Genomic DNA, 23,110 nt, shown 5'->3' with positions numbered 1-23,110 from the left:
AACACGCTGGAGGGGAAAAACAAGCCAGGCTGCAGGAGAAGGCCGTGTTTGGTTTGAGGCTCCGGACGAAGCTGGGAATGTGACAAATCCAACTGTTTCGGAGCGCCGCGGCGGGAAGCCGCTCCGCTCCTCAGCATGATGAGCATCAGCAGCTCAAACGGTTCCTGAAAACGGGCCGAAGTTCTGCAGAACCAGAACACAAAATATTTGGTTTTATATGAATAATTAGAAAGATGAATAAACTTATATCTGATATCTCAGTTCCTTTTTAAATATAATTTTTCTCATAAATCTGTTTGTGCGTACGTTTTATAACAAATAGTTCCATATTTGTGTGATCCGCTCCCACCAATAACTAACAGCTCGAAAATATTTAAAAATATTTCTAAATGTTTTAAGCAATACGGTGAGTTAAATAGACCATGCAGGAACACAAATACTTCAGAATATTTGATCTTTTCTATATATAACAAATGTTCATTAATGAGAACTCCCATTAATTATTAAATCTTTTCAGCACTTCTTTATTGCTACAAAAAATCATAAACTTTATTTTACCAACATTTAGGAATAATCAGTTACTGTCAAAGCATTTTTTAGTTCTGTAAATGAATTCCCATCCACAGCCAGTGGTGGTCCCAAAAAATTTGTTTTAAGGTGGAACAAAAATAAATAAATAACAAAAAACAAAAAAAAATCAGATAAATTAATATATATGTGTGTGCATATGGTAATTTAAAAAATGTATTTACTCTGTGTTACATTTATGACTATGATTTATGATTCTCAGGGGGGAACCAGTATTTTCCAGTGGGGCCGTGGCCCCCGCAGCCCCTCCTGTCGGACGCCACTGCCGCTAAACATTTATTTCTGTCTAAATAAAACAGAGGAGAAAAAATCCAGCAGCCGCCCAGTTATTTCCTGTCCCACCCATCGACCCGAGAGCAGAGGCACTGGGAACAGACTGGTCTGACTGGGATCACACTGGTCTGACTGGGATCGGCTCTCTCTCTTCAGCCTACAGTTTAAAGCTTTTATTTTGAAGGGTCTGCTCAGTTTGACAACCAGGAGAAACTTTTCTCTGCATCGCTGGACCCGGTTCTCCTCTCTAAGCGGACGGGTCAGAACCGGACTGGACCTTCACCAGAACCAGGTGAGTTAGAAGGAGAACCGGGTCTGTCCCAGAACCAGGTGATCCGGGTTGTTTTCACCCTGACTGGGCTCATGTGGTTCTGGTAACATCCTGAGCTTTAATCCGAACCTGAAGAACTTCAGATCGGTCCAGAACCTTAGAGGAACCGGCTCAGTCTCCCAGAACACAACTGGACCTCTCCGGTACTTTAGTTCTCCAGAACTGAGAAGAGGTCCGGTTCTGGAGCTCCAGTCAACTCATTGGAGACCCAAAGGAACCAGCTGGTTTAAACAGAACCTGACTGGGCCAGAACCGGATCAGGTGATAAAAATAAACCGAACCTGTGGAGAGTTCAGATGAGGTGATGTGTTGCAGCTTTAACTGACTGGGTTCTGGTTCTGTTTACTTCTACTCAGTAATTTGCTCTAAAACTGGATTCTATCTGGCCCGGTTCTGTCTGGCCCGGTTCCGTCTGGCCCGGTTCCGTCTGGCCCGGTTCCGTCTGGCCCGGCTTCTAACCTCTGGACACTGTAAACATCCCAGATATCAGCAGAAACGTTTTCCATCCGGCCGTCTGTTGATTTCCCAGCCGGTCCGGTCGGTCCGGTCCGGTAACAGAACCTGATCTTCAATCAATCAATCAATCAACTTTTATTTGTATAGCACATTTCAGCAGCAAGGCATTTCAAAGTGCTTTACATAATTAAAATAAAAACAGCATGTGACACTGAATAAACAGTGAGAAAGAGACATTTTGAAAAAGATTTTAAAAAAATAAAAACATTAAAACCCTTTTAGGACTTCAGTTAAACGTCGTTTAACAAGGATTCTCACAGCCCAGATATAGATTTATTGAACTGAGACGTTTTCTGGGGGGCTTTGCATAGACAGGGTGAAAGAGAAATAAAAAGAAGTTAACTAGATAAAAAGTAAAGATAAAAACATCAAAAACATCAAAACCCACTCTAACCCTAATTTAGCCATAAGCAGCTCCAACCAGGTGGGTTAAGTTGAGATTTAAAGGCTCTCAGTGTTTCAGCTGTTTTACAGTTTTCTGGAAGTTTGTTCCAAATGTGTGGTGCATAGAAACTGAATGCTGCTTCTCCTTGTTTGGTTCTGGTTCTGGTGCAGAGCAGAACCAGAACCAGAAGATCTGAGGGGTCTAGACGTTGGTACAGCCATAACAGATCTTTAATGTATTGTGGTGCTAAACCGTTCAGTGATTTATAAACTAACAGTATTTTAAAGTCTATCCTCTGAGCTACAGGGAGCCAGTGTAGGGACTTTAAAACTGGTGTTATGTCTCCATCTTCCTGGTTTTAGTGAGAACAGCAGCAGCAGCTTCTGGATCAGCTGCAGCTGGAGGATTGATTTATTAGTCAGACCTGTGAAGACGCTGCTGCAGGAATCAATGCGGCTGAAGATAAACGCATGGATGAGTTTCTCTAGATCTCGCTGAGACATCAGTCCTCTGATCCTGGAGATGTTCTTCAGGTGATAGAAGGCCGACTTTGTGACTGTCTTAATGTGGCTCTGAAGGTTCAGGTCAGAGGTCATCACTACTCCCAGGTTTCGGGCTGATCGCTGGTTTTCAGTTGTAATAACTGAAGCTGAGCACTGATTCTAGTTCGCTCCTCTTTAGGTCCAAAGATAATAACTTCAGTTTGTTTCTGTTCAGCTGGAGAAAGTTTTGGCCCATCCACACATTTATCTGATCTAAGCATCTGTTCAGTGATTGGATGGGGTCAAAGGTCACCTGGTGACATCATGATGTAGAGCTGTGTATCATAGTTATGGTAGCTGATCTTATTTCCTGCTATAACCTGAGCCAGTGGGAGCATGTAGATATTGAATAGGAGGGTCCTAGGATTGAACCTCGGAGTACCCCACATGTGACCTTTGACCTCTCTGATGAGAAGTTTCCGACTGAAACAAAGAAATCCCTGTTCTTTATGTAAGATTCAAACCAGTGGAGCTCTGGACCGGAGAGTCCGACCCGACTCTCCAGTCGGTTCAGTAAAATGTCCTGATCAACACTGAGGTCCAACAGAACCAGAACCAGCACTGTGGTTCTCCCACTGTCTGTATTTATATGGATATCATTAAACACTTTGACTAGGCCGTCTCTGTGCCGTGGTAACCATGGAAACCAGACTGGAAGGAGTCAAAGCGATTCATTATTGTTAGGAAGTTATTTAATTGTTTAAAAACTGCTTTTTCAGTAACTTTGCTGATGAATGGGAGGTCAGAGGTCAGAGGTCGGCCTGTAATTCTGCAGTAGTGATTTGTCTAGATTGTTCTTTTTTATCAGTGGTTTGATAACTGCTGTTTTCAAAGCCTGAGGGAAAACACCTGAAGAGAGCGATGAGTTACTATTTGGATCAGATCATTAATAACAGGCAGGACTTTCTTAAAGAAATGTGAGGGTCGGACATCCAGACAGCAGGAACTGGAGCTTCACTGACTTATCATTTATTCTAGGGCTTTATAATGAAGTAGTTGAAATTGGGTCATTTTTCCTGCATTTGTTTTGTTTGGGCACTGCATTGGTACTGGCTTTGGAGTGGATGTGCAGATTAATCCTCTGATCTTTTGAATTTTCTCTGAGATGAAACTGAAAACTTGTTGCAGGCGGCATTAGATTGAAGTTCAAGTGGTGACATCATAGGAGGGTTTGTGAGCCTATCAACAGTAGCAAATAAAGCTCGAGCGTTGTTAATGTTTTTGTTTATGACATCTGCAAAGAAAGCCTCTCTTGCATGTTTTAGTGTTGAGTGATAGTTACGTTGTCTTTCTTTGTAGATGTCATAATAAACGTGCAGTTGAGTTTTAGGCCATCTCCGTTCGGCCCTACGGCAAAGTTGTCTTGCAGATTGAACTGTTTGTGCATTTCTCCATGGAGATTTCTTCCTACCAGACACAACCTTCACTTTAATGGGGGCAATGAAATCAATGATAACTGAAAGTTTGCACTGAAAATCATCTACCAAATTATCTACATCATTATAGCTTAAGGACAAAGAAGAGGAGTAGATTTGATTAAATGTTTCTGCTGTGTTTTGTGATAGTAGCTGTTTGTCCAAGTGGGTTAACGGATAAAGAACATTCAAAGATAACAGCAAAGTGATCCGACAGGCGACATCAGTTACAGAAACATTGGAAATATTCACACCCTCACTGATAACCAGGTCCAGAGTGTGTCCATGAGTGTGGCCTTGTGGTAATTTAAAGTCTAATTTCTGCTGTTCTGCTTGAATCGGGTCAGTTTGAGAACATTGGTTCACTGCTGGACTGGGCCAGGTTTACTTAAATTATGACTATTTAAATTCACCATTAGAGGAACATTTAATTGGGCATTTTTGTTTCATTTATCACATTTAGTTATAGTAGCACTGGTTCAAACCAAACTATTCAGTTCAGTATGCTAACCTTAACACGCTAATTAGTTCATTTTAGTTCAGCTAGCTAAAATGCTAAAACGTCAGTCTAAATATCATTTGTTCAATAATGTTTTGTTCTCTAATCAGATCGCCGGGTTTTAGCCGGGTCTCCAGATGGTATCAGGTGAATCCGCCCAGAACATCCAGGCTCCGGGTGATGTCACTGATCCAGAAGTTTATCTGGTCCAGAACCTGGTTCTGATGGTTCTGGTTCCCAGCAGAACTTGCTTGAAGCTTTCAGCTGCTAATGGATTGAAGCAGCCGTCTGAGGCTGAACTCACTGACGATGTTGGGTCTGGGCCGTGCGGACTGGTTCCGCTGGGCGGACTGGTTCCCATCATGGCTGCTCCCACGGCCTTATCGTCAAAAACAAACAAACCAAAGTTTTTAAAGCGCCGAGGGTCTGAGGGCAATAAGGATCAGAGTGGGAGGGGCAGTGGGGGTCGGGGGTCGTCTCCAGGGAGACGGCATCAGAAGAGAAAACATTCAGCTCCCACGCTCCCCACTGCTGGAACCAGAACCCAAACAGAACCATCATGAGAAACAACGTCATCATGTTTCCAGGGAGCGGCTTTAACCGTGGGACCATCAGAACCTGAAGGCCCGGTTGGCCCAAACATCCCGACAAAGAGCTCAGCTTCGATCCGGTTCTGATCCAGAACTTCAGCTTCAATGTGAACATGTTCCTGATATCAGAACCATCTCAGTGGATCTTCAGGTCCAGTTTCTCCAGAACCAATCAGAGGTGAGATGAGCTCTGCTCTCTCATTGGTCAGAAACCTGGAAGTTAAACTAGGATTGTGGAAAAACTGGAAAGGGGATCAGAATGATGACCAGGTCGGGTCCAGCTTCCTGTGACCCAGTTGGACTAGGTTCTGGAAGGTTTGGAGGTCCAAACAGGACTGGGTCTGGATGGTACCCATCAGAACCAGCAGCAGGCTCTGGACCTACATGCACTCTCTGCACTCCTCCAGGTTCTGGTTCTGGACCGGCTGGGAACCCGGATGGATCCGGTGAAGGCGGACATGGAGCTGCTGAGCGACAGCATGGCCGCCTACGCTCACATCAAAGGTCAGACGGGAACCGAATATTCATTCAGCCTGATGGTAATTCAGTCCATCTACAGTTAGCATGCGCAGTAAGCTAAACGTTTACACAAGGCAAGTATTAAGTCTGAATTTACTGTTAGCATTTAGTTTAGCTCCATTTAGCATGCTAACAAATTTTGGTGTGTGTTGAGAAACGAGACATTTTCTACCTGCTGCTCGTTGTTCTCTCGTCTCTCCAGGCGTAAAAGTGAAACCAGAGACAACAGTCACTGTTCAACTTCACAACCAACCAGAATTTATTCACACAAACAAATGCATAAAGTCACACCGACAGCTCAACATGGTCGTCAGATACCAAAGCCAAGGAGGAAACATTAGTTATCTGAGAACAAATACAAATATACAAAGATGCGCCTTCAGAGAGCTCTGAGTGGCAGTTAAGACAGATGCTCCACCCAGCGATCTGATTGGCTGTTTTAGCTCCATTGCTTCTATATCAGCGCACCAGGCAGTTTCTACTACCTGGTGCGTCCGACGTTTAGAGGCGTCCGACGTTTAGAGGCGCCCGACGTTTAGAGGCGCCCGACGTTTAGAGGCGCCCGACGTTTAGAGGCGCCCGACGTTTAGAGGCGCCCGATGTTTAGAGGCGCCCGACGTTTAGAGGCGCCCGACGTTTAGAGGCGCCCGACGTTTAGAGGCGTCCGACGTTTAGAGGCGTCCGACGTTTAGAGGCGTCCGACGTTTAGAGGCGCCCGACGTTTAGAGGCGTCCGACGTTTAGAGGCGCCCGACGTTTAGAGGCGCCCGACGTTTAGAGGCGTCCGACGTTTAGAGGCGTCTGCCTGCCTACAGCAGCACCACGCCATCAGTGCTGCTGTAGCCAGACATGCAGGTGTTACCGAGGCCCAGGATGGATCCATCGCTGTCTAATCCTCCTTTCCCAGAGAAAGAATAGTAGATGTTCATTTCATACAGAAAGAAAGCAGGACCAAAGTTTATCAGCTATCTGTGTTTCTCATTTCAAACTGGTTCCTGAACCCACAGAGCTCTGCTGACCTCTGACCTCTGACCCAGGGCATCAATCAGCAGATTTGATTATAAAAATTAGCATGTTTCATATAATATCTTTAAACTCTGATATAACAGACACGAGCAGTTTCAACACCAACACATCTGTTACACTCTGATGTTCTGATCAGTTTTCAACTTCTTTGGTTATAATGAACTAAAATATTTTCAGATAAATTTATGACTTATAGACTCTTAAGAATGTGATCTACTATAAAAACTAATGATTAGACTAATTTTAATCAAATTGTGATCATTATATCTAATAAAAATGTTCTACTGATCAAGTTATGTATTAATTAAATCATGAGTCTAAATCGAATTGATGCCAACTCAAAACAATCATAATCATCTAATATTTCAACATGCACTGAAGTTAAATAGCATTAAAACAAGCATAATTAAACTAATATTTCCAACAGTTTGTAAGCTAAATATTTTTGTTTCAATGTTTAAACTAAATATTAATTTAGCAACATAATTATTTAGTCAGTCAACTCAGTAGTTAGCATAAGCTAAATATTTAACTTGGGGCCAGATATTCAGCTTATTAAAATAATTAGCTTGAAGCTGTGACATTATTACATTAATGACATAAAAACATGGCTTTCAAAATGTCATATTTTCCTCCTAAATGTCCCAGGTGATTCCAGTCAGTCAGTTTTTCCTGTAGCTTTGCAGCTGGACGCCTCTCTGCTCCAGAATGGAGTTAAAGTTTCTGTTACTGAATGAACCTTTAAAGCTTTTACTGTTTTAATTTTCTTTTGCTCAGAGTTACTGTCAGCTTCTAGATGTGAAACATCTCCAGTCTAGAAAGGTTGTGCAGGTTCTGAAAGGATTGAATCATTTTCTCTGGAGCAGAAACTTCCCTTTACTAGCTAACCATTATGACGTCAGCATGTCTGACCAATCAGAGCAGAGTGAGCAGTTCTTAAAGAGACGGTGTCTGGGAGCAGAACATGGTTCTGATCCGAATGTTTTCCTGTCATCTCTTCTGTGTTTCAGCCAATCCAGAGAGTTTTGCTCTTTACTTCATGATGGGCGTCTCGTTCGGACTCTTCATGGCGCTCTGCCTCCTGGTGGCCGCCATGGCCTGCAGGACCCGCAGGCCTCCTCCGTCCCCCGACAGGCGGCAGCTCAAAGACTCCAGCGACGAAGAAGAGAGCATGTTTGAGGAAGACGGGGCGGAGTCCGAGGGGAAGGTGGCGCTGGGGCCCTTGAGGGACCGCAGCAGCCAGTCCAACGGGACCCTGAGGAGCCTCGACGTCTTCACATCCGCAGAGGAGCTGGAGAAGGCCCGGCGCCTGGAGGAGCGGGAGCGGGTCGTCCGCGAGATCTGGAGGAACGGACAGCCGGACGTCATGGTGACCGGGACAGGAACCATCGGCCGGGTCCATTACCGCTAATGCTAACCGGGACTAAAACGAGTGGGCGGGTCCATTACCGCTGTTCTGTTCTGGAGGTGAAGTTCTCCAGAACCCCCAGGGTCTAGAATGATTTTCTTCTGCTGTTGTTGCTGCAGTGAGACTGAAACTGCTTCCTGGGAATCATTGGCAGTGAAGAACTTTCTGACTGCAGTTTGTTTACCGCATCACTTCCTGTGTTCCAGTTCTGACTGGTGCCTCCCGGGGCCCAGACTGGTGCCTCCCGGGGCCCAGACTGGTGCCTCCCGGGGCCCAGACTGGTGCCTCCCGGGGCCCAGACTGGGCCGGATGTTTCTCAGGAGCCTCTGGGGTCTCAGAGCAAAGATCCAGGAAATGGAAGATCGTTCTTTCAGTCATATTTTCATCGTTTCTCATTCATTTATAATTGTGTCAGTTTCAACTAAATATTTAATTAGCAAGCTAAATATCGAGCATGGAGAAATATTTAGCCATCAAGCTAATTAGTTAGCTTCAAACTCCATATTTAGTTTGTAGGTTAATTTTTAAACCAAATAGCAGAAAATATTAGGTAAGAATTTAAGCCCCAGTTTTCTCTGACAGGCTGATAATCCAGATTATTTCTGTTCAGTTTTCATAAAAGCCCCCCTCAGAGAACAGGTTGCTTCAGCCTTTCCAAATTTTAGTTTACTTTAACTTTTGAAAACCAGGATAAAGACAGAACCGGACAATCTGGTACCAGAACTTGTTTTCCAGACTGAGAAGGTTCTGAACTCGGTTCCGTCAGAAACTCGGTCCTCAGTCAGACCAACCTGCAGCTTCCTGTCCATCCTGGGAAGCTGCAGGTGTGACCGGGTTCTGCTTACCTAAACAGTTACACAGGAGCACAACAGAGACAACAGGGAAAAAAAACAATTATCGCTCAGGAAACAGAATTTTCCAGGTTTTATTTTGTTTTTCTGAATTTTCTCTAATAAAAAGTTTCCAGAAATCAAACCTCTATGTGAATCAACAGGTTTACAGAAATAAAGTTGATTTTTTATTTCAGGAACATTTTCTGGGTTTAAATTTGATCTGACCCGACGCAGGTTGGTGCGTGTTGGGAGTGTGAATCCAGATTGAATCCAGATTGAATCCAGATTGAATCCAGATTGAATTCAGATTGAATCCAGATTGAATTCAGATTGAATCCAGATTGAATCCAGATTGAATCCAGATTGAATCCAGATTGAATCCAGATTGAATCCAGATTGAATCCAGATTGAATCCAGATTGAATTCAGATTGAATCCAGATTGAATCCAGATTGAATCCAGATTTCCCTCCTGCAGATCTAGAAATGACCAGGAAACCCAGAAACGTTCCGATTCAAAGGAACATTTATTGAAAATAAAACAAATGAGTTTAAAGTAAAAAAGGTTCAGGCTGAAGCAGATGTCAGACGGTTGGTTCAGAACATGCAGGTCGGGTCCAAACAGCCTGAAACAGGATCTCATCAGAACTTTAAGCTAAATCTCTACAGCAGATAAATTCCTATGTGGATCTGGGCCAGTTGTCGGCGGCGCCCGGGTCGCTGCTGATTGGTCCCGTTGAGCGGCGCCGTGCTAACAGAATCATGAACCGCGTTTTCACTCGTCAGCAGCTTTTATTCTCCTCTAAGGCACAAAACGCTTTGATTTGCTGCAGAACATGAAGCTTAAAGTTCTCCCTTAAAAAGACATAAAAACAGAAACATGTCAACCGTTAGCTGGAAGATGGCTTCTCTACTTGGGGGTGGCGTCGCCGGAGGCTTTGGGCTCCTTGTGCTCCGCCTCCATGGCGTCGTCCGGCAGCTCGCCCTCCTCGCCGCCCTGGAACATGTCGTGGGCCCACTTCGGGCTGCCGCCGCCGCCGCCCTTACGGTACACGAAGCGGCCGCGGCGCGTCGGGAAGGAGCCCCGCCCCCGGCCCCGGCTCTCCACCCAGGTCTTCTCTCCGTCACGATCGTCGTGCTGGAAGAGGAAGAGGAGGAGAAGGTGAGGAAGATCACCAGATTAAAAGGTTAAACAATCAAAACTTAAAAGCAATAATTTGGTTATTTATCCTGTAAGTCAAATTTTAACCAGGCTGACCATTCATTAGACATGTCAGTTTCAAACTAAGCCTTTAATTATCAGGCTAAATATTTAGTTTGCCAAGAAATGTTCAGCTAGCTCAGAGCTAGCTCCAGCCTGACACGTAGCTTTAGCTTCAATCTGTGATGTTTATAAATAACATGGTGAAAATAAAACTGACACTAAATAACACAAAGTATTGCTGTTACTTTTTGACTAACTTTACAAAATCCCCCAAACGATTCAGCCTTGACCTTTGACCCTTTGAACCTGACAGGTGTCTCTGTGGTGGAGGCCGTAGCTTCTTCTCACATATAAAGAGCTTCGCTGCAGATTGTTATATTTTCTGAGGCTGCCTGGTTTTAAATCTGTTCCGTTCATAGATGTTTGTATTTCTGATGCAGATTTAATAAAACCTTAAGAAGCAAAGCAAACAGAAAAGTTTCTTCTGTTTCTGTGGTTCCTGATTAAAGCTCCCTGCTGCCCTCTGCTGGCCGCCACAGAAAGAAACAGGAAACCCACCAGGTAGTACTTCCTGCTCTTGGGCGTGTACTCGGGGTCCCAGTCCTCCTCCGGGGGGCGCACCGGAGCGTTCAGGTTGGCCGGGTTTCCGTTGCTGTTCCCGGGATAATTCCCTCTGCTCCAGCCTCTTCCTCTCATCCTGGGAAACTGAAAGGAGAACAGGTCATCATCATCATCATCACCACCTGACTCATCTTCATCATCACGAGGAGGAAGAGCGAAGAAACTTACAAATCCTCGGCCTCTTCCTCTGTCTGGGAAGTGGCCCTCGTAATCCCGTGGCCCCCGGTCGGCGGGGCCGCCGTAGTCCCGCGGCGGGTAGCGCGGGGGGCCGTAGCCCTCCTCCAGATGCTCCGCCCCCTCCGCCAGGTACTCCTTCCCTCTGTAGTGGGGGGGGAAGGGCGACGGAGAGGAGGAGGAGGAAGAGGAGGACGGAGAGCGGTCACGCTTCTTCTTACTCTTCCTGTGAGAACAAACCAGCAGCTGTCGTCATGGTTACGCTCCTCCATGTCTCCCTTCAGCTATCGGGGAACACTGGCAGCGCTTTGGAACAGGTAAAGTAAGGATCAACATCCTGCTGCTTCATGATGCTAACATTAGCTGCTTGCGTTAAAATCTAAGCCAGTTCAACGTTGTATCCACACAGTGTGACGTCTCCTCTGATCCAAAAAGGAAGCAGTGATGGCGGTTCACACTGGCGTCTTGTGATTGGTCAGATTGCAGATCTATCCAGGAATGTTTCTCTTCTCAGTCTGATTCGCTCTGAGGAATCTTTACTTTAACTACAGAGATTATTAAATATCTAAAAATGTTGCCGTCCAGAGGCTGAAAACCAAGAGAACCAAGAAAATGGAGGATGGAGGACCTGCGGCCAGGCGGGTAAGGGTCGGCGCCGAGAGCGAAACGTTTCTACTAACCAGAGTCTGAGCTGATTGGTCGACTTCTGATGACATATTAGGGTTCCCTTAAAGTTAGCACAAAACACTGCGGTTTGATGCTAACCATTCTATTATAACAATGCTACTCATGCTAACTGCTGTAATGCTAGCCACGCTGCTAACAATAAAATCTGAACTATGAACATTTTATCAATTAAAACAGAAACACTCTTCCTCTTCCCTTTCTTTCTCCTCACACACACACACACACACACACACACACACACACACACACACACACACACACACACACACACACACACACACACTGACGCCTCCTCCTCTCCAAACGTAAAGCATTAGTAGAGGTTCATATTCATGATTGGTTCTGACAGAAGATCCTTTGGAAAGATCTGAAATCAAACGTTCCTGGTTGTTGCATTGGAGCAGAACCCAGATCCTGCTCTGGTTCTGGTTCTGGAACAGCAGAACAAAGCAGCGGGACCTACTTGGACTTTTTGTGGTGCTTCCCAGATTTGTCGGAGGAGCGCTCGTGGCTGGGCCCCCGGGAGCCCGCGGGGCTCCGGCCTCCATCCCGCTTGTAGTCGCGCTCCTTCCCAGCAAACCTCTTTCGTCTTTCAATATCCAGCCGCAGGTCCATGATGTCTCCTTTGAACCGTTTGTCCTGCAGGGAGGAGAGCGGTTAGCGGCTATCCGTTAGCCGTTAGCGGCGGCCTCAGTGGGACTGATAATCACATGAATGCAGTAAACCTGAACGTTGTCAGGCAGAAACATGCAGTAGCTCAGAAACAAAGTGACACTGTCAGTTTGAGGCTGGATGGTTTTTCTGACAGGAAAAATACTTACAAGGTAAAGGCACTGATGTTGATCTGGATCATAATTCCTTTAAGCCTTTGCTCGGTTCGTTTAAACCCAATCAATTACCATATCTCATAGGCTGGGGCTTTCTTGGCACTTATTAAACACATTTGGGCTCTTTTGATATAGAAATATGCATCCTTTGAAAGAAAAGCACAAAGCTGAACACTGCTGCTCAGGACTGCCTCAGACTCCAACAACGGCAAATTTCTAAACGCTCGTCACCTTGTAGCTCGACTCGTCCACCTCCTCAAACAGGTGAGGGTGCCTCTTAAAGGCACTGGGGGAAACATCGATTCTCCTGCAAGAGGAAGAGCAGCGGTCAGCAGGGGGCGGCGGTGGGGTCAAAGGTGAGGGGCGGAGCCGTACCTGTGGATTTCTGGGCTCTTCCTTGGCTTCATCATTTCTGCCTCTGCGGCTTTTCTTTGGTACATGGCAAAACGCTCACTTAAAGTCATGTCTGAGGAGGGGAAGTGTTGAGCTGCAAACACACAGCAGTTAGAGACACACACACACACTGACGGAGGGCCCCGCCGCGCCGCCGCCAGAGCTACCTTTGATGTAGTGAACGATGGAGACGATGTGCTGGGCGAACAGCTCAGACGGGCTGCGGCGCAGCTGGGCCGACTGGATGTGCTGGAAGATGGAGCGAAACTCTGGATCCTTCTTGGAGGAAAGCAGCAGGTCGCGCTGCGCCAGGCGCTCCTTCGACACAGACGAGCTGAGAGGAAACGCTTTCACTAGTAACGTCACAATATTCAGACTCAGAGCGTGAAACTCATCACAGTGATTTATTTCATGTCGTTGACAGAAAGGTCAACGACTTTTATTTTACCTCAACCATTAACTCAGAGCAGCTGCTGGGCTTTAAACCAGGAGCATCGAGGAAAGAACCGAGAAAATACTAAAAAAATGTTTTAATCTACTCAACAATAAACCAAGCATGAACTTTTTAAATTAAATCATCACATTTGTTTTGTAGGAACGGAACCATGGACCCAAAACTTTAAATGGTTTTCTGCCTTAATGAAAGGCTTCCAGTTTTTATCGTTCTGGTCCAACTGATTAATCTTACCAATAAAAACAGGAGGTGGTCAGTCTTCATCTGAAAACACTTCCTGTATCCAACCAATTGAAAAAGCAGATTTTGGTGCTCCAAGGTGAGTAGATGTGGTCCAAGTTACCATGACAACAGAAGGAAACCAGAAGATGCTGGACAGCTTGGACCTAAAATCTTTGTAAGTAGATTTTGATTTAAGTTGCAATTCTGTCCTAATTTATGTAGTTTATTCTTTAATTGTGGTCAATGTGAGACAATGAATTATGACTTTACCTGGAATCATTAAAACTACAAGAAATAAAAGATTTAAATCTTTTACTCTGTTGAATCTATAAAAATGACCTGTCACTTTCTGAGATGACTGGAGAAAAATATTCTACTTTCATGTAATATTCTTTTTTTTATTTAACATATTAGTAATTCGGATTGTCCTTTGAAGTTCTTTATAAAATATTGAATAATCCTGATGTATTTTGCGATTTTTACCGTGTTTCTGCTCTGAATTGTGTCGACTGTACAGGAAACTAGATAAGACTGGTTCCAGTGTTCTGTAATACTGCTGTTCTCCTGCAGGGGCAGCAGAGGTTACCTGGCTGTCTCCTCTAAGCAGCTCATCTTCAGCTCGAACTCCTCCCTGGAGGCGGACAGGCGATGCGGAGGAGACGGCTCCAGAGCGGGGAACGCTCCAGGGAACAGCGGCCGCTCCTTCTCCTTGGATGTCGTCGGAGGACTCAGGCTCCTCTTGGTCTTCTCCTTCTTCTCCTTCTTCTTGGATTTCTCCTCCTTCTTGGATGAGTGCTTGCGGCTCCGGTACAGCTCTTCCTCTGCTTCATCCACAGCCTCTTCTTCTGCATCTCTGCGGCCTTTCTCTTTGGCCGACTGATAGGATGAGGAGTAGTTTGGCTCGTCGCCCCATTTGCCGAAGATGTCGCGCTCTGTAAGGATGGATTTGCCATCGGCGTCTTCGTTGATGATCCGGTCCTTCAGGCCCTGCGACTCCAGGAACTCCTCCTCCCCCGGGTCAAAGAAGGGCATAGTCTTGTCGTCTTTGGGATCAGCGTACGGAGACGCGGAGATGCTGAAGATGTCGGAGGACTTGGAGCTTTTCTCGGGCTCTGCGTCCTTCTCCCGGCTGCTCTCCTTCTCAGCTGCTTGCTTTTTCAGCTGCTTCTCAGCCAGGAACCTGGAACAGAGATTCAGGTGAGGTCAACAGTCAGGAGGAAGCTGATTGGATGAAAGCTTGTTGGAAATGGACATACTTCTTAAAAGCTGCGGAGATCCCAGCGCTGTCTCCAGGTTTGGCGTCATCCTTGGAGAAGAAGCCGAAGCCGCTGAAGGAGGCCGTCTGTCCGGACTTGGAGGGGCTCTTTCCTGGAGGCGAGACGGAGCCGACGGTCTTCCACATCTGACCGGCGCTGCCTTTGGCCTCCGGGTCCGAAGTGTCCTCCTTCTTGGAGTCCGGACTGCGCCTCTTGGGGCTGGCATCATAGTCGATCCACTTCCCACCAGACGTTTTGGCGATGACGGTTCCGTCGGCGGCTGTTGCCGATTTCTCTGGCTGACTCTCTGGCTGCTTGTCTTTAGAATCCTTGGACTTCTTCCGACTTTTGCTGTCGTGGCGTCGGGACGAAGATCGGGAACGGGAGCGGGACGAGTAGCTGGAGTGGCGGGACTGGCGGGACCGGCCGGAGGACGAGCGGTCGGAGTAGCGGGAGCGGCTGCGGCTTCCTGAGCGCTTCTTGGGCGTGCGGGAGCGCGAGTACGGCCTCCTGGGGCTGTGGTGCTCCTGCCGGTCGTGCCAGCCTCCGCCACCGCCGCCGCCCTGCCAGTTGGACTTGTAGCCGTAGCCTCCTCTTCCTCGGTTCTGGTAGTGGCCGCGCGGGTAGTAGCCACGGTTGCGGCCGCGGTAGTAGTACGGCCGGCGGTAGCCGCGATTGTAACCCCGGAAGCCTCTGTTGTTGCCCTGGTAGTCCCGGGACGGGTAGTTCCTGTAGCCCGGGGAATGGGAGCGGGAACGGGACCGGGAGCTGGAAACGGGAAGAGAGACGACAGTCAGGACCAACCGGACACGCTTCAGCTGATCGGACCAATCAAAGCCCTCCAACAGGTCAAATGTAGAGCTGTAACGATTCCTCGAATGATTCAAGTAACTCTATTAGTAAAATACCTGGAGGAAAACGTATCTGCCTCGAAGATTCATTAAATTAAGTTTAATGTTTAGCGCACCGTGAGAAAAGCCGCACCAGGCTACAATCCGCATGGTTCAAAGATTAGGAAAAAAGTAGCAGCTTATAGTCTGGAAAATACGGTACCGTAGGTGAAATTGAATAATTTCCACGGCACACTGGTTGAAAAACACTGCTTCAGATGCAAAGCTTTACGGAAGAACCGGAAAATTAAAGTGGGTGTCGGAGCGCATCGTGGCGGGACAGAGATGGTAGAGGAGGTTCTGTGACGAACAAGGTGTCACATCACGTCGCTACCATGGACACAAAAGCTTTAAATGGCTGGGCAAGGTGAGAGTTCATCTATTAAAATGAATTTAAATTGACTAAAAGCTGGAGTATAGACATTTTTTATAAGCGTATTTATATGCATCTAGTATTAAATGGAATATAATTTCAGATTTTTGTGTAACTTTTCTTCAGGTTAACTGAGAAAGTGAGTCATAATTGTTGCAAGTTAATTTTCTAAGCTACAGAAAAGTTATTATCAGGGAAGCACATATATGAAAAATTGGACTGGTGCTGATGTCCGATAGTAACTCTGCTGTTATGTTAGATTTACCAAGGTTTTATTTTATCAAAAAATTTGATCCGATTACTCGATTAATTGTAAGAATTATCCACAGAATACTCCATTACTAAAATATTTGTTTACAAGTCAGATGCTCAGACCAGCAGGAGGGAAGATGGAAAATGCTCAGAATGAAAAAACGACTGGAAGCAGCCAGCAGAGACGGGAACGTTGGTCCCGACAGGACAATGACCCTTCCTGCCGCTTTCTGAGCGGAAGACTGAAGCTGATTTATTTTAAAATTCCTTCCTAAATAAATCGGTGAGTTTTTGTTCCTTCATCAGCTGATCTGAGTCACCTGCTCAGGAAGAACTCATTAAAAACTCTGATCATTCTGCGCTCTGACCAGCTGGAGGCGCCACCACAGCATTGTGCACTGTAAAACATCACGGGCCTGATGTACAAAACACTGCGCAGTTTCCACATGAAAGCTTAGCGTACAGACAAATTTAGAAAACAAAAAAATCCAGATATCTAAAGCCGTGCGCACCTGGCTGCTCACCTTTCCTTTATAAATCCTGACTTACAGGAACCAGAGCAGCTGCTGCAGCAGAGCGTCTGGGTCAGACCTGCTGCTGCAGCAGAGCGTCCGGGTCAGCTGCTGCGGCAGAGCGTCCGGGTCGGACCTGCTGCTGCGGCAGAGCGTCCGGGTCGGACCTGCTGCTGCGGCAGAGCGTCCGGGTCGGACCTGCTGCTGCGGCAGAGCGTCCGGGTCAGCTGCTGCGGCAGAGCGTCCGGGTCAGCTGCTGCGGCAGAGCGTCCGGGTCGGACCTGCTGCTGCGGCAGAGCGTCCGGGTCAGCTGCTGCGGCAGAGCGTCCGGGTCAGCTGCTGCGGCAGAGCGTCCGGGTCAGCTGCTGCGGCAGAGCGTCCGGGTCGGACCTGCTGCTGCGGCAGAGCGTCCGGGTCGGACCTGCTGCTGCGGCAGAGCGTCCGGGTCAGCTGCTGCAGCAGAGCGTCCGGGTCGGACCTGCTGCTGCGGCAGAGCGTCCGGGTCAGCTGCTGCGGCAGAGCGTCCGGGTCAGCTGCTGCAGCAGAGCGTCCGGGTCGGACCTGCTGCTGCGGCAGAGCGTCCGGGTCAGCTGCTGCAGCAGAGCGTCCGGGTCAGCTGCTGCGGCAGAGCGTCCGGGTCAGCTGCTGCGGCAGAGCGTCCGGGTCAGACCTGCTGCTGCGGCAGAGCGTCCGGGTCAGACCTGCTGCTGCAGCAGAGCGTCTGGGTCAGACCTGCTGCTGCAGCAGAGCGTCTGGGTCAGACCTGCTGCTGCAGCAGAGCGTCCGGGTCAGACCTGCTGCAGCAGCAGAGCGTCTGGGTCAGACCTGCTGCTGCAGCAGAGCGTCCAGCCGGTCTACAGACCAGAGAGGCTCTGAATGTGGACGTTTGCTCTGCAGACAGGAATCAGCAGCAGAAGCTGCATTCACAGAGTAGAGATGCTTTCTGTCCATCAGGCGCTTTCACAAGGCGGGCGGCTCCACTGGAGGACGGCTGCAGCTGGACCGGTACCGGTACCGCTCTAAGTTCTGCTCAGAGCTCCAGGATGATCAGTCTGGATGACTCTAAACGCTGATGGACCATCAGATCGATCTGATCTGTGATCAAGTTACATCTTTATGAGACAAACTGAGGAAGTTATTATTTACGTCAGAGTGAAGTTTTACCTTCCTTTAGTTTAGTTTCTCTATTTTTCAGCTTATTGTCTGAGGATAAATGTGGATCAGTTTCATCGTTTAAACACTAAAATATTAAAATCATTAGAAAGCATCAGGTTTGATGCTTCTTGGTCTAAATAACTGAATCAGATTTCAGTGGATTTATGTGAGTTTTGACACTTTTATTACTGTCCACAGAAAAACTTTGCATTACTGCTGCACATTTACGCAGCAGGGTCTGCTGGTCCCACTGAAGGTTCACCTGCTGCTTGGAAAATTAAAACAACTAGAAAAAAGTTTTGATTTTAACTCAGAAATTATTCATGAAGTTGATTTAACAACAAGAGATAGTTTGTCTAAACTTTTGTAGCTCGTTATTAATCTTGACATCAAACAATCCTCACCGAGATAAACAAGCATGTCTGTAATATTTTCACTCCTCAGGTTAAAATAGGTCATCAGTTCAGAAACATGGAGTAAACATTCATACATCTGCACACTGACAGCTGTAATAAAAATATTTGATTGAATGACATTCAGATCCGTGTAACACCAGCGCAAAGCATCCTGGGAAATAGTTCTACTCCAGCCTTGTCCTTCTTTCTGTTGTTTTAACTCAAATTAAAATTCTTCTACTCAACATTTGCAGACAAAATTAATAAAAGTTAATAATTTACTACTGTAAGTTTATCTTTCACAAACTCATGTTTAAGTTAAAAATCTAAAACTTGAAGATTTACTTGCTGCTGCACGGGTCAGACGGCACCAAGACGTTTAACTGCTAAACTATCCAGAATCATGAGGTCACAAAGTCAGTGAAGGCCTCGATCACCCCCCACAGCGGGGGAGGTAAGAGGGCAAAGGGCAACTAGGCAGTTTGGCCAATCATCAACCAACAGCAGGGAAGATCTGCCAACATGGAGACAGACAGAACCACCGGATCAGAACCTGCCCATCAGAACTCCTCCACATATAAAGCCATCCGGTTTATCAGAGCCTGTAGGAGTTCAGTGGATCCGTCCTGAGGTCCAGAAGCGGGTTGGTCCAGAACCGGGTTGGTAAACGGGTTCTACCTGTAGTGGCGCTTCCTGGATCTGGAGCGGGAGTGGCTTCGAGACCTGGACCTGGAGTAGGACCTGGATCTGGATCTGGACCGGGATCTGGGTCGGGACGGAGAATCCAGAACCTTGGACATGTCTGCAGTCAGACCAGGTCGATTCTGTCCTGAGGAACAAACAGAGCCATCAGGGTGAGAGCAATACCGGCGGTACCAGGGGGCCTGGGTCCGATCCAACTCGGCCAGAGGAGCAGGAACCAGAGTGGACCTTAACCAGAACCCGGTCCAACAGCAGAACCTTCAGATGGAGCTGGAAGGAAAAGAAATCTGAGGCTACAAGAGAATCAGAGGAACATGCTGCGCTGCGCTGCATGCTGCGCTGCACGCTGCGCTGGACGCTGCGCTGCGCGCTGCGCTGCACGCTGCGCTGCACGCTGCACTGCGCTGCACGCTGCGCTGCACGCTGCGCTGCGCTGCACGCTGCGCTGCACTGCGCTGCACGCTGCGCTGCACGCTGCGCTGCACGCTGCGCTGCGCTGCACGCTGCGCTGCACGCTGCGCTGCACGCTGCGCTGCACGCTGCGCTGCACGCTGCGCTGCGCTGCACGCTGCGCTGCACGCTGCGCTGCACGCTGCGCTGCACGCTGCACGCTGCGCTGCACTGCACGCTGCACGCTGCGCTGCACGCTGCGCGCTGCGCTGCGCTGCACGCTGCGCTGCACGCTGCGCTGCACGCTGCGCTGCACGCTGCGCTGCACTGCGCTGCACGCTGCACGCTGCGCTGCACGCTGCGCTGCACGCTGCGCTGCACGCTGCGCTGCACGCTGCACGCTGCGCTGCAATGCACGCTGCGCTGCACGCTGCGCTGCAATGCACGCAGCTTGTGGAACGGTCTTATATAGAAATCTATTAGGATAAAAAAGTGGCATTATGCAGATTAATAAAATGCAACTAAAATAATTGAATTCAATTTCCAAGTAAAAGAAATAATCTGTGTATTCCAGTTGACACTTAATAAATGACTCAATTCATTGACAATTATTTCAATAATCGATTCATGAGATTAATTATTTAATCAATGTAATCATCAATTTTTTATGATATTTAAAAACCAAATGGAAACCTCTTTACATCCGACCCAGAGCAGGGAGGAAAAGGAAGTAGCAGGGAGGAACAGGAAGTAGCAGGGAGGAACAGGAAGTAGCAGGGAGGAACAGGAAGTAGCAGGGAGGAAAAGGAAGTAGCAGGGAGGAACAGGAAGTAGCAGGGAGGAAAAGGAAGTAGCAGGGAGGAACAGGAAGTAGCAGGGAGGAAAAGGAAGTAGCAGGGAGGAACAGGAAGTAGCGTTCCTCCTGTGAATGACACCAAACCGCTGCTGCATCTTCGTCTTCCTTAGCGACCCATAAACCAGCCTCTGCCTGCATTGTTCCTCTGTTTTAGGCCTGCCTAGCAACAGTTGCTATGTACCAAGTAGACGGCTGTAACGGTTTCTGCCATATATTTACATACAGCACACAGGAGAAGGAAGATGTTTTAATTTCATGAAAATAAAAGGTCATATTATGCTAATTTAAACATCTGCTAATTACAGAGTATTTTGTATAAAATACAAATTAATAACTACAAATTAATGACTTTGTTAGTGCTGCACAGGTTTACAGGCAGCACTTCAGGATTTTTCCATTTCATCGTCAGATCTGCCATGTTGGATCTAAAACTGCTTTATGATCAGAACATGCAGCTCCTAGAGTCTGGAGACGGACACCCGACCCAACAGAACCTCTTCTCTGAGCTCCACTCAGTGATCTGTGGCAGGAAGCCATCTTGAATTTCCTCCTTTTCCAAAGAGATTCAGAGTCTATGTTTATATTCTGATCAATTTTAAACCAGATCAAACTAAGATAATCCAACAAAATGGTGAACAGAAATTAGAAATATAATCTCACCTTCAATCTGATTATATTCTGATCCAGTTCTGGATTATTGGATCCATAAAACTGATCATGTTGGGCGATCCTGATCAGCTTTAACATTATTTCCTTCATTCCAGACAGAAATGAAGATTATTGTTTAGATTTTGGTTAAAACTGCTTCATTTACCAGAACCAGATAGTCCGCAAGTCAGTATTTACAACTAGCTTTAACAGAAAGGCAGAAAGTCTTCATATAAACGGTTCATACACAGGAAGCAAAACGCATTACTGTATTAAGTTTAGGCATAACAACAGGACTATCAGATTAACTGACTTTGTTCTCAACTATAAAAATGTCAGAATATTCATCAACCCAGGCCAGCAATTGTAAGTAGTTTTGGGTCAGAACTTTCGGTTCTGATCCAGGAACCTAAACTGGCTCAGAAAGAACCTGAAACCAGTTCAAACTTCCAGTTTTTCCACATTGAAACAGGAATTAAAGTCTGGAAAATGTTCCACAATGAAAACTGAAATCCCAGCAAATCCAGATTAAATTAACCAGATCCACCCCAGGGAGTTCTGTTCATCTCCGCGGCCGAACCTTTAACCGTTAAACCGATCAATGTTAACCAGGTTCTGAATTTAACCAGCTGCTCGCCCGGCTAGAAAACAGACTCGCTCTACCTTTATCCTTCTGCGGATGTTCTGGTTCTGTTGATCCGGATGAGAATTCTGGGGATCCGCGGAAGGTTCGGGCCCAAACGCCTGCAGCTCCACCGCCTCCTTCCTGGTTCCTCTGCAGCCGAAGCTAACGATGCTAATAGGCTAGCTGCTGTCGGGTTAGCCGTTGGCAGCCCCGATAAACAGCCGAAGGTAAAAACAGGAAACCCGGAGGTCTACTGCTGTGTTACGGCCCATAAACATAAACCAAACGTTGTATCTGCTGGGAAACTGTAGCAAAAAGCTCGGTTCTGGTCGCAGCGAAGTTCAACGGCTTCGAAACGAGCTGACGCTAGCTGACGGTAACAGGCGGTCTGGCCAATTCACGCGAGACTTTGTGTGAGCGCAGCCTGAAACACAAACAGAGCGGGAAGAAAGAGACCGGAGACATTTTAGTGCCAAACACCCCGGAGGTCACAGAGCTAAATTAGTCTGATATACAACAGTAAGGTCAAAAGAAGCAGAAACTAAAGTAGAATAGAGATAACTTTTATTGTCCTACAGAGGGGAAATTCAGCTTTAACAGCAGCATCAAAATATTTAGACAAAAGATTAAAAAGGTGTTAAAAATATTAAGTGGGGTAAAATATTAAGATTAACAGTATTGTAAAAGATAATAAATGAAACAAAAAATGCCCTTAAGTTAACAGAAACAGAAAAAATATCCTGACGGGGTGACTTTTTTAAATGCTTAATGTGTGTATTGAACACTAAGAAGACAACTGGCTATTTACAGTACGATGTATCAGTACAAAGAAACAGATATTCAGTAACAGCAGAGATGTTATTTCAAACAAATAGCAAAAACAGAATAATGGGTTTTAAAAATGCCAACATGTAACCATGTATGTATTTATTGATTTTGTTGCAGTGATGATTAGTCTGACCAGATGAGAGGAAGGATCTCCTATAAATCTCTTTTGTGCGCCTGGGATGCAGCAGTCTGTTATTAAAGGTCAAAATAACTGAGACTCGTTTAATATCAATTTAGTTCCATCCTGATTAAGGGAATAAACTTTTTGTTTTTCAAAAGCTCAGATCCAAAAACAAAAATCTAAACCAGCAGGAGTAACTATTTCACATTTATAATAAACTTAAAAACTGTATGTAAGCTGTTTTCTACTGTTTTACTATACATTTCTGTTTTAACAGTGACAGAAACCTGCAGAGAGCTCAGAGATTCAGCTAAAATGATCCTGAAACTAATGACAGACCTGCAGGACGATGCCAGAAAAATCCACCAGCAACGTCTCCATCAGCTTCAACCTGCAACACACGGAGGATTCACCAGCCTGCGAATGTTTGTCAGTTTGGCTCGTTTAGAAATTCATTTCTATCTACTTCCTAAAATCATTTCTGGTTATTTCATTTAAAATATTGATTAAAGACTTCATCTCTGAAAGTGATACTGTTGGTACAATAATTAACTATAAAAATGTAATTATTGTTTCTGTTCAAGCAGACAGTAAAAGTTATTG

The 23,110-nt window shown here is 46.4% G+C and overlaps 2 protein-coding genes across 4 annotated transcripts; one reads left to right on the top strand and one right to left on the bottom strand.

Annotated features, from left to right (window-relative positions):
- On the top strand, positions 1 to 9,066 carry eva1bb (eva-1 homolog Bb (C. elegans)). Its single transcript, XM_014969724.2, has 3 exons — positions 1 to 1,153; positions 5,547 to 5,643; positions 7,694 to 9,066. Exons 2-3 carry the CDS (start codon positions 5,577 to 5,579, stop codon positions 8,092 to 8,094), a joined length of 468 nt encoding a protein of 155 aa, XP_014825210.2. The 5' UTR covers positions 1 to 1,153; positions 5,547 to 5,576; the 3' UTR covers positions 8,095 to 9,066.
- Positions 9,001 to 21,962, bottom strand: thrap3b (thyroid hormone receptor associated protein 3b). Of its 3 annotated transcripts, XM_014969723.2 has the most exons (11): positions 21,597 to 21,961; positions 19,016 to 19,166; positions 14,761 to 15,528; positions 14,091 to 14,684; positions 12,996 to 13,162; positions 12,811 to 12,922; positions 12,667 to 12,742; positions 12,072 to 12,247; positions 10,916 to 11,147; positions 10,685 to 10,831; positions 9,001 to 10,060 (listed from the first exon to the last, which is right to left on the bottom strand). In XM_014969723.2, exons 2-11 carry the CDS (start codon positions 19,135 to 19,137, stop codon positions 9,833 to 9,835), a joined length of 2,622 nt encoding a protein of 873 aa, XP_014825209.2. In that variant the 5' UTR covers positions 19,138 to 19,166; positions 21,597 to 21,961; the 3' UTR covers positions 9,001 to 9,832. The 3 variants fall into 3 exon arrangements, with proteins under 3 accessions (XP_014825209.2, XP_087866690.1, XP_087866691.1); XM_088010564.1 differs by having other exon boundaries at positions 10,685 to 11,147; positions 21,597 to 21,962; XM_088010565.1 differs by having other exon boundaries at positions 10,685 to 11,147; positions 19,016 to 19,161; positions 21,597 to 21,962.
- Between the last annotated feature and the right edge of the window lie 1,148 nt (positions 21,963 to 23,110).

Source organism: Poecilia mexicana, unplaced genomic scaffold (assembly GCF_051168715.1).
Source record: "Poecilia mexicana isolate PSO_F unplaced genomic scaffold, ASM5116871v1 scaffold_11, whole genome shotgun sequence".
Taxonomy (NCBI): domain Eukaryota; kingdom Metazoa; phylum Chordata; class Actinopteri; order Cyprinodontiformes; family Poeciliidae; genus Poecilia; species Poecilia mexicana.
The sequence above is the reverse complement of the archived record's forward strand: the minus strand, read 5'-3'. Positions and strand labels throughout refer to the sequence as shown.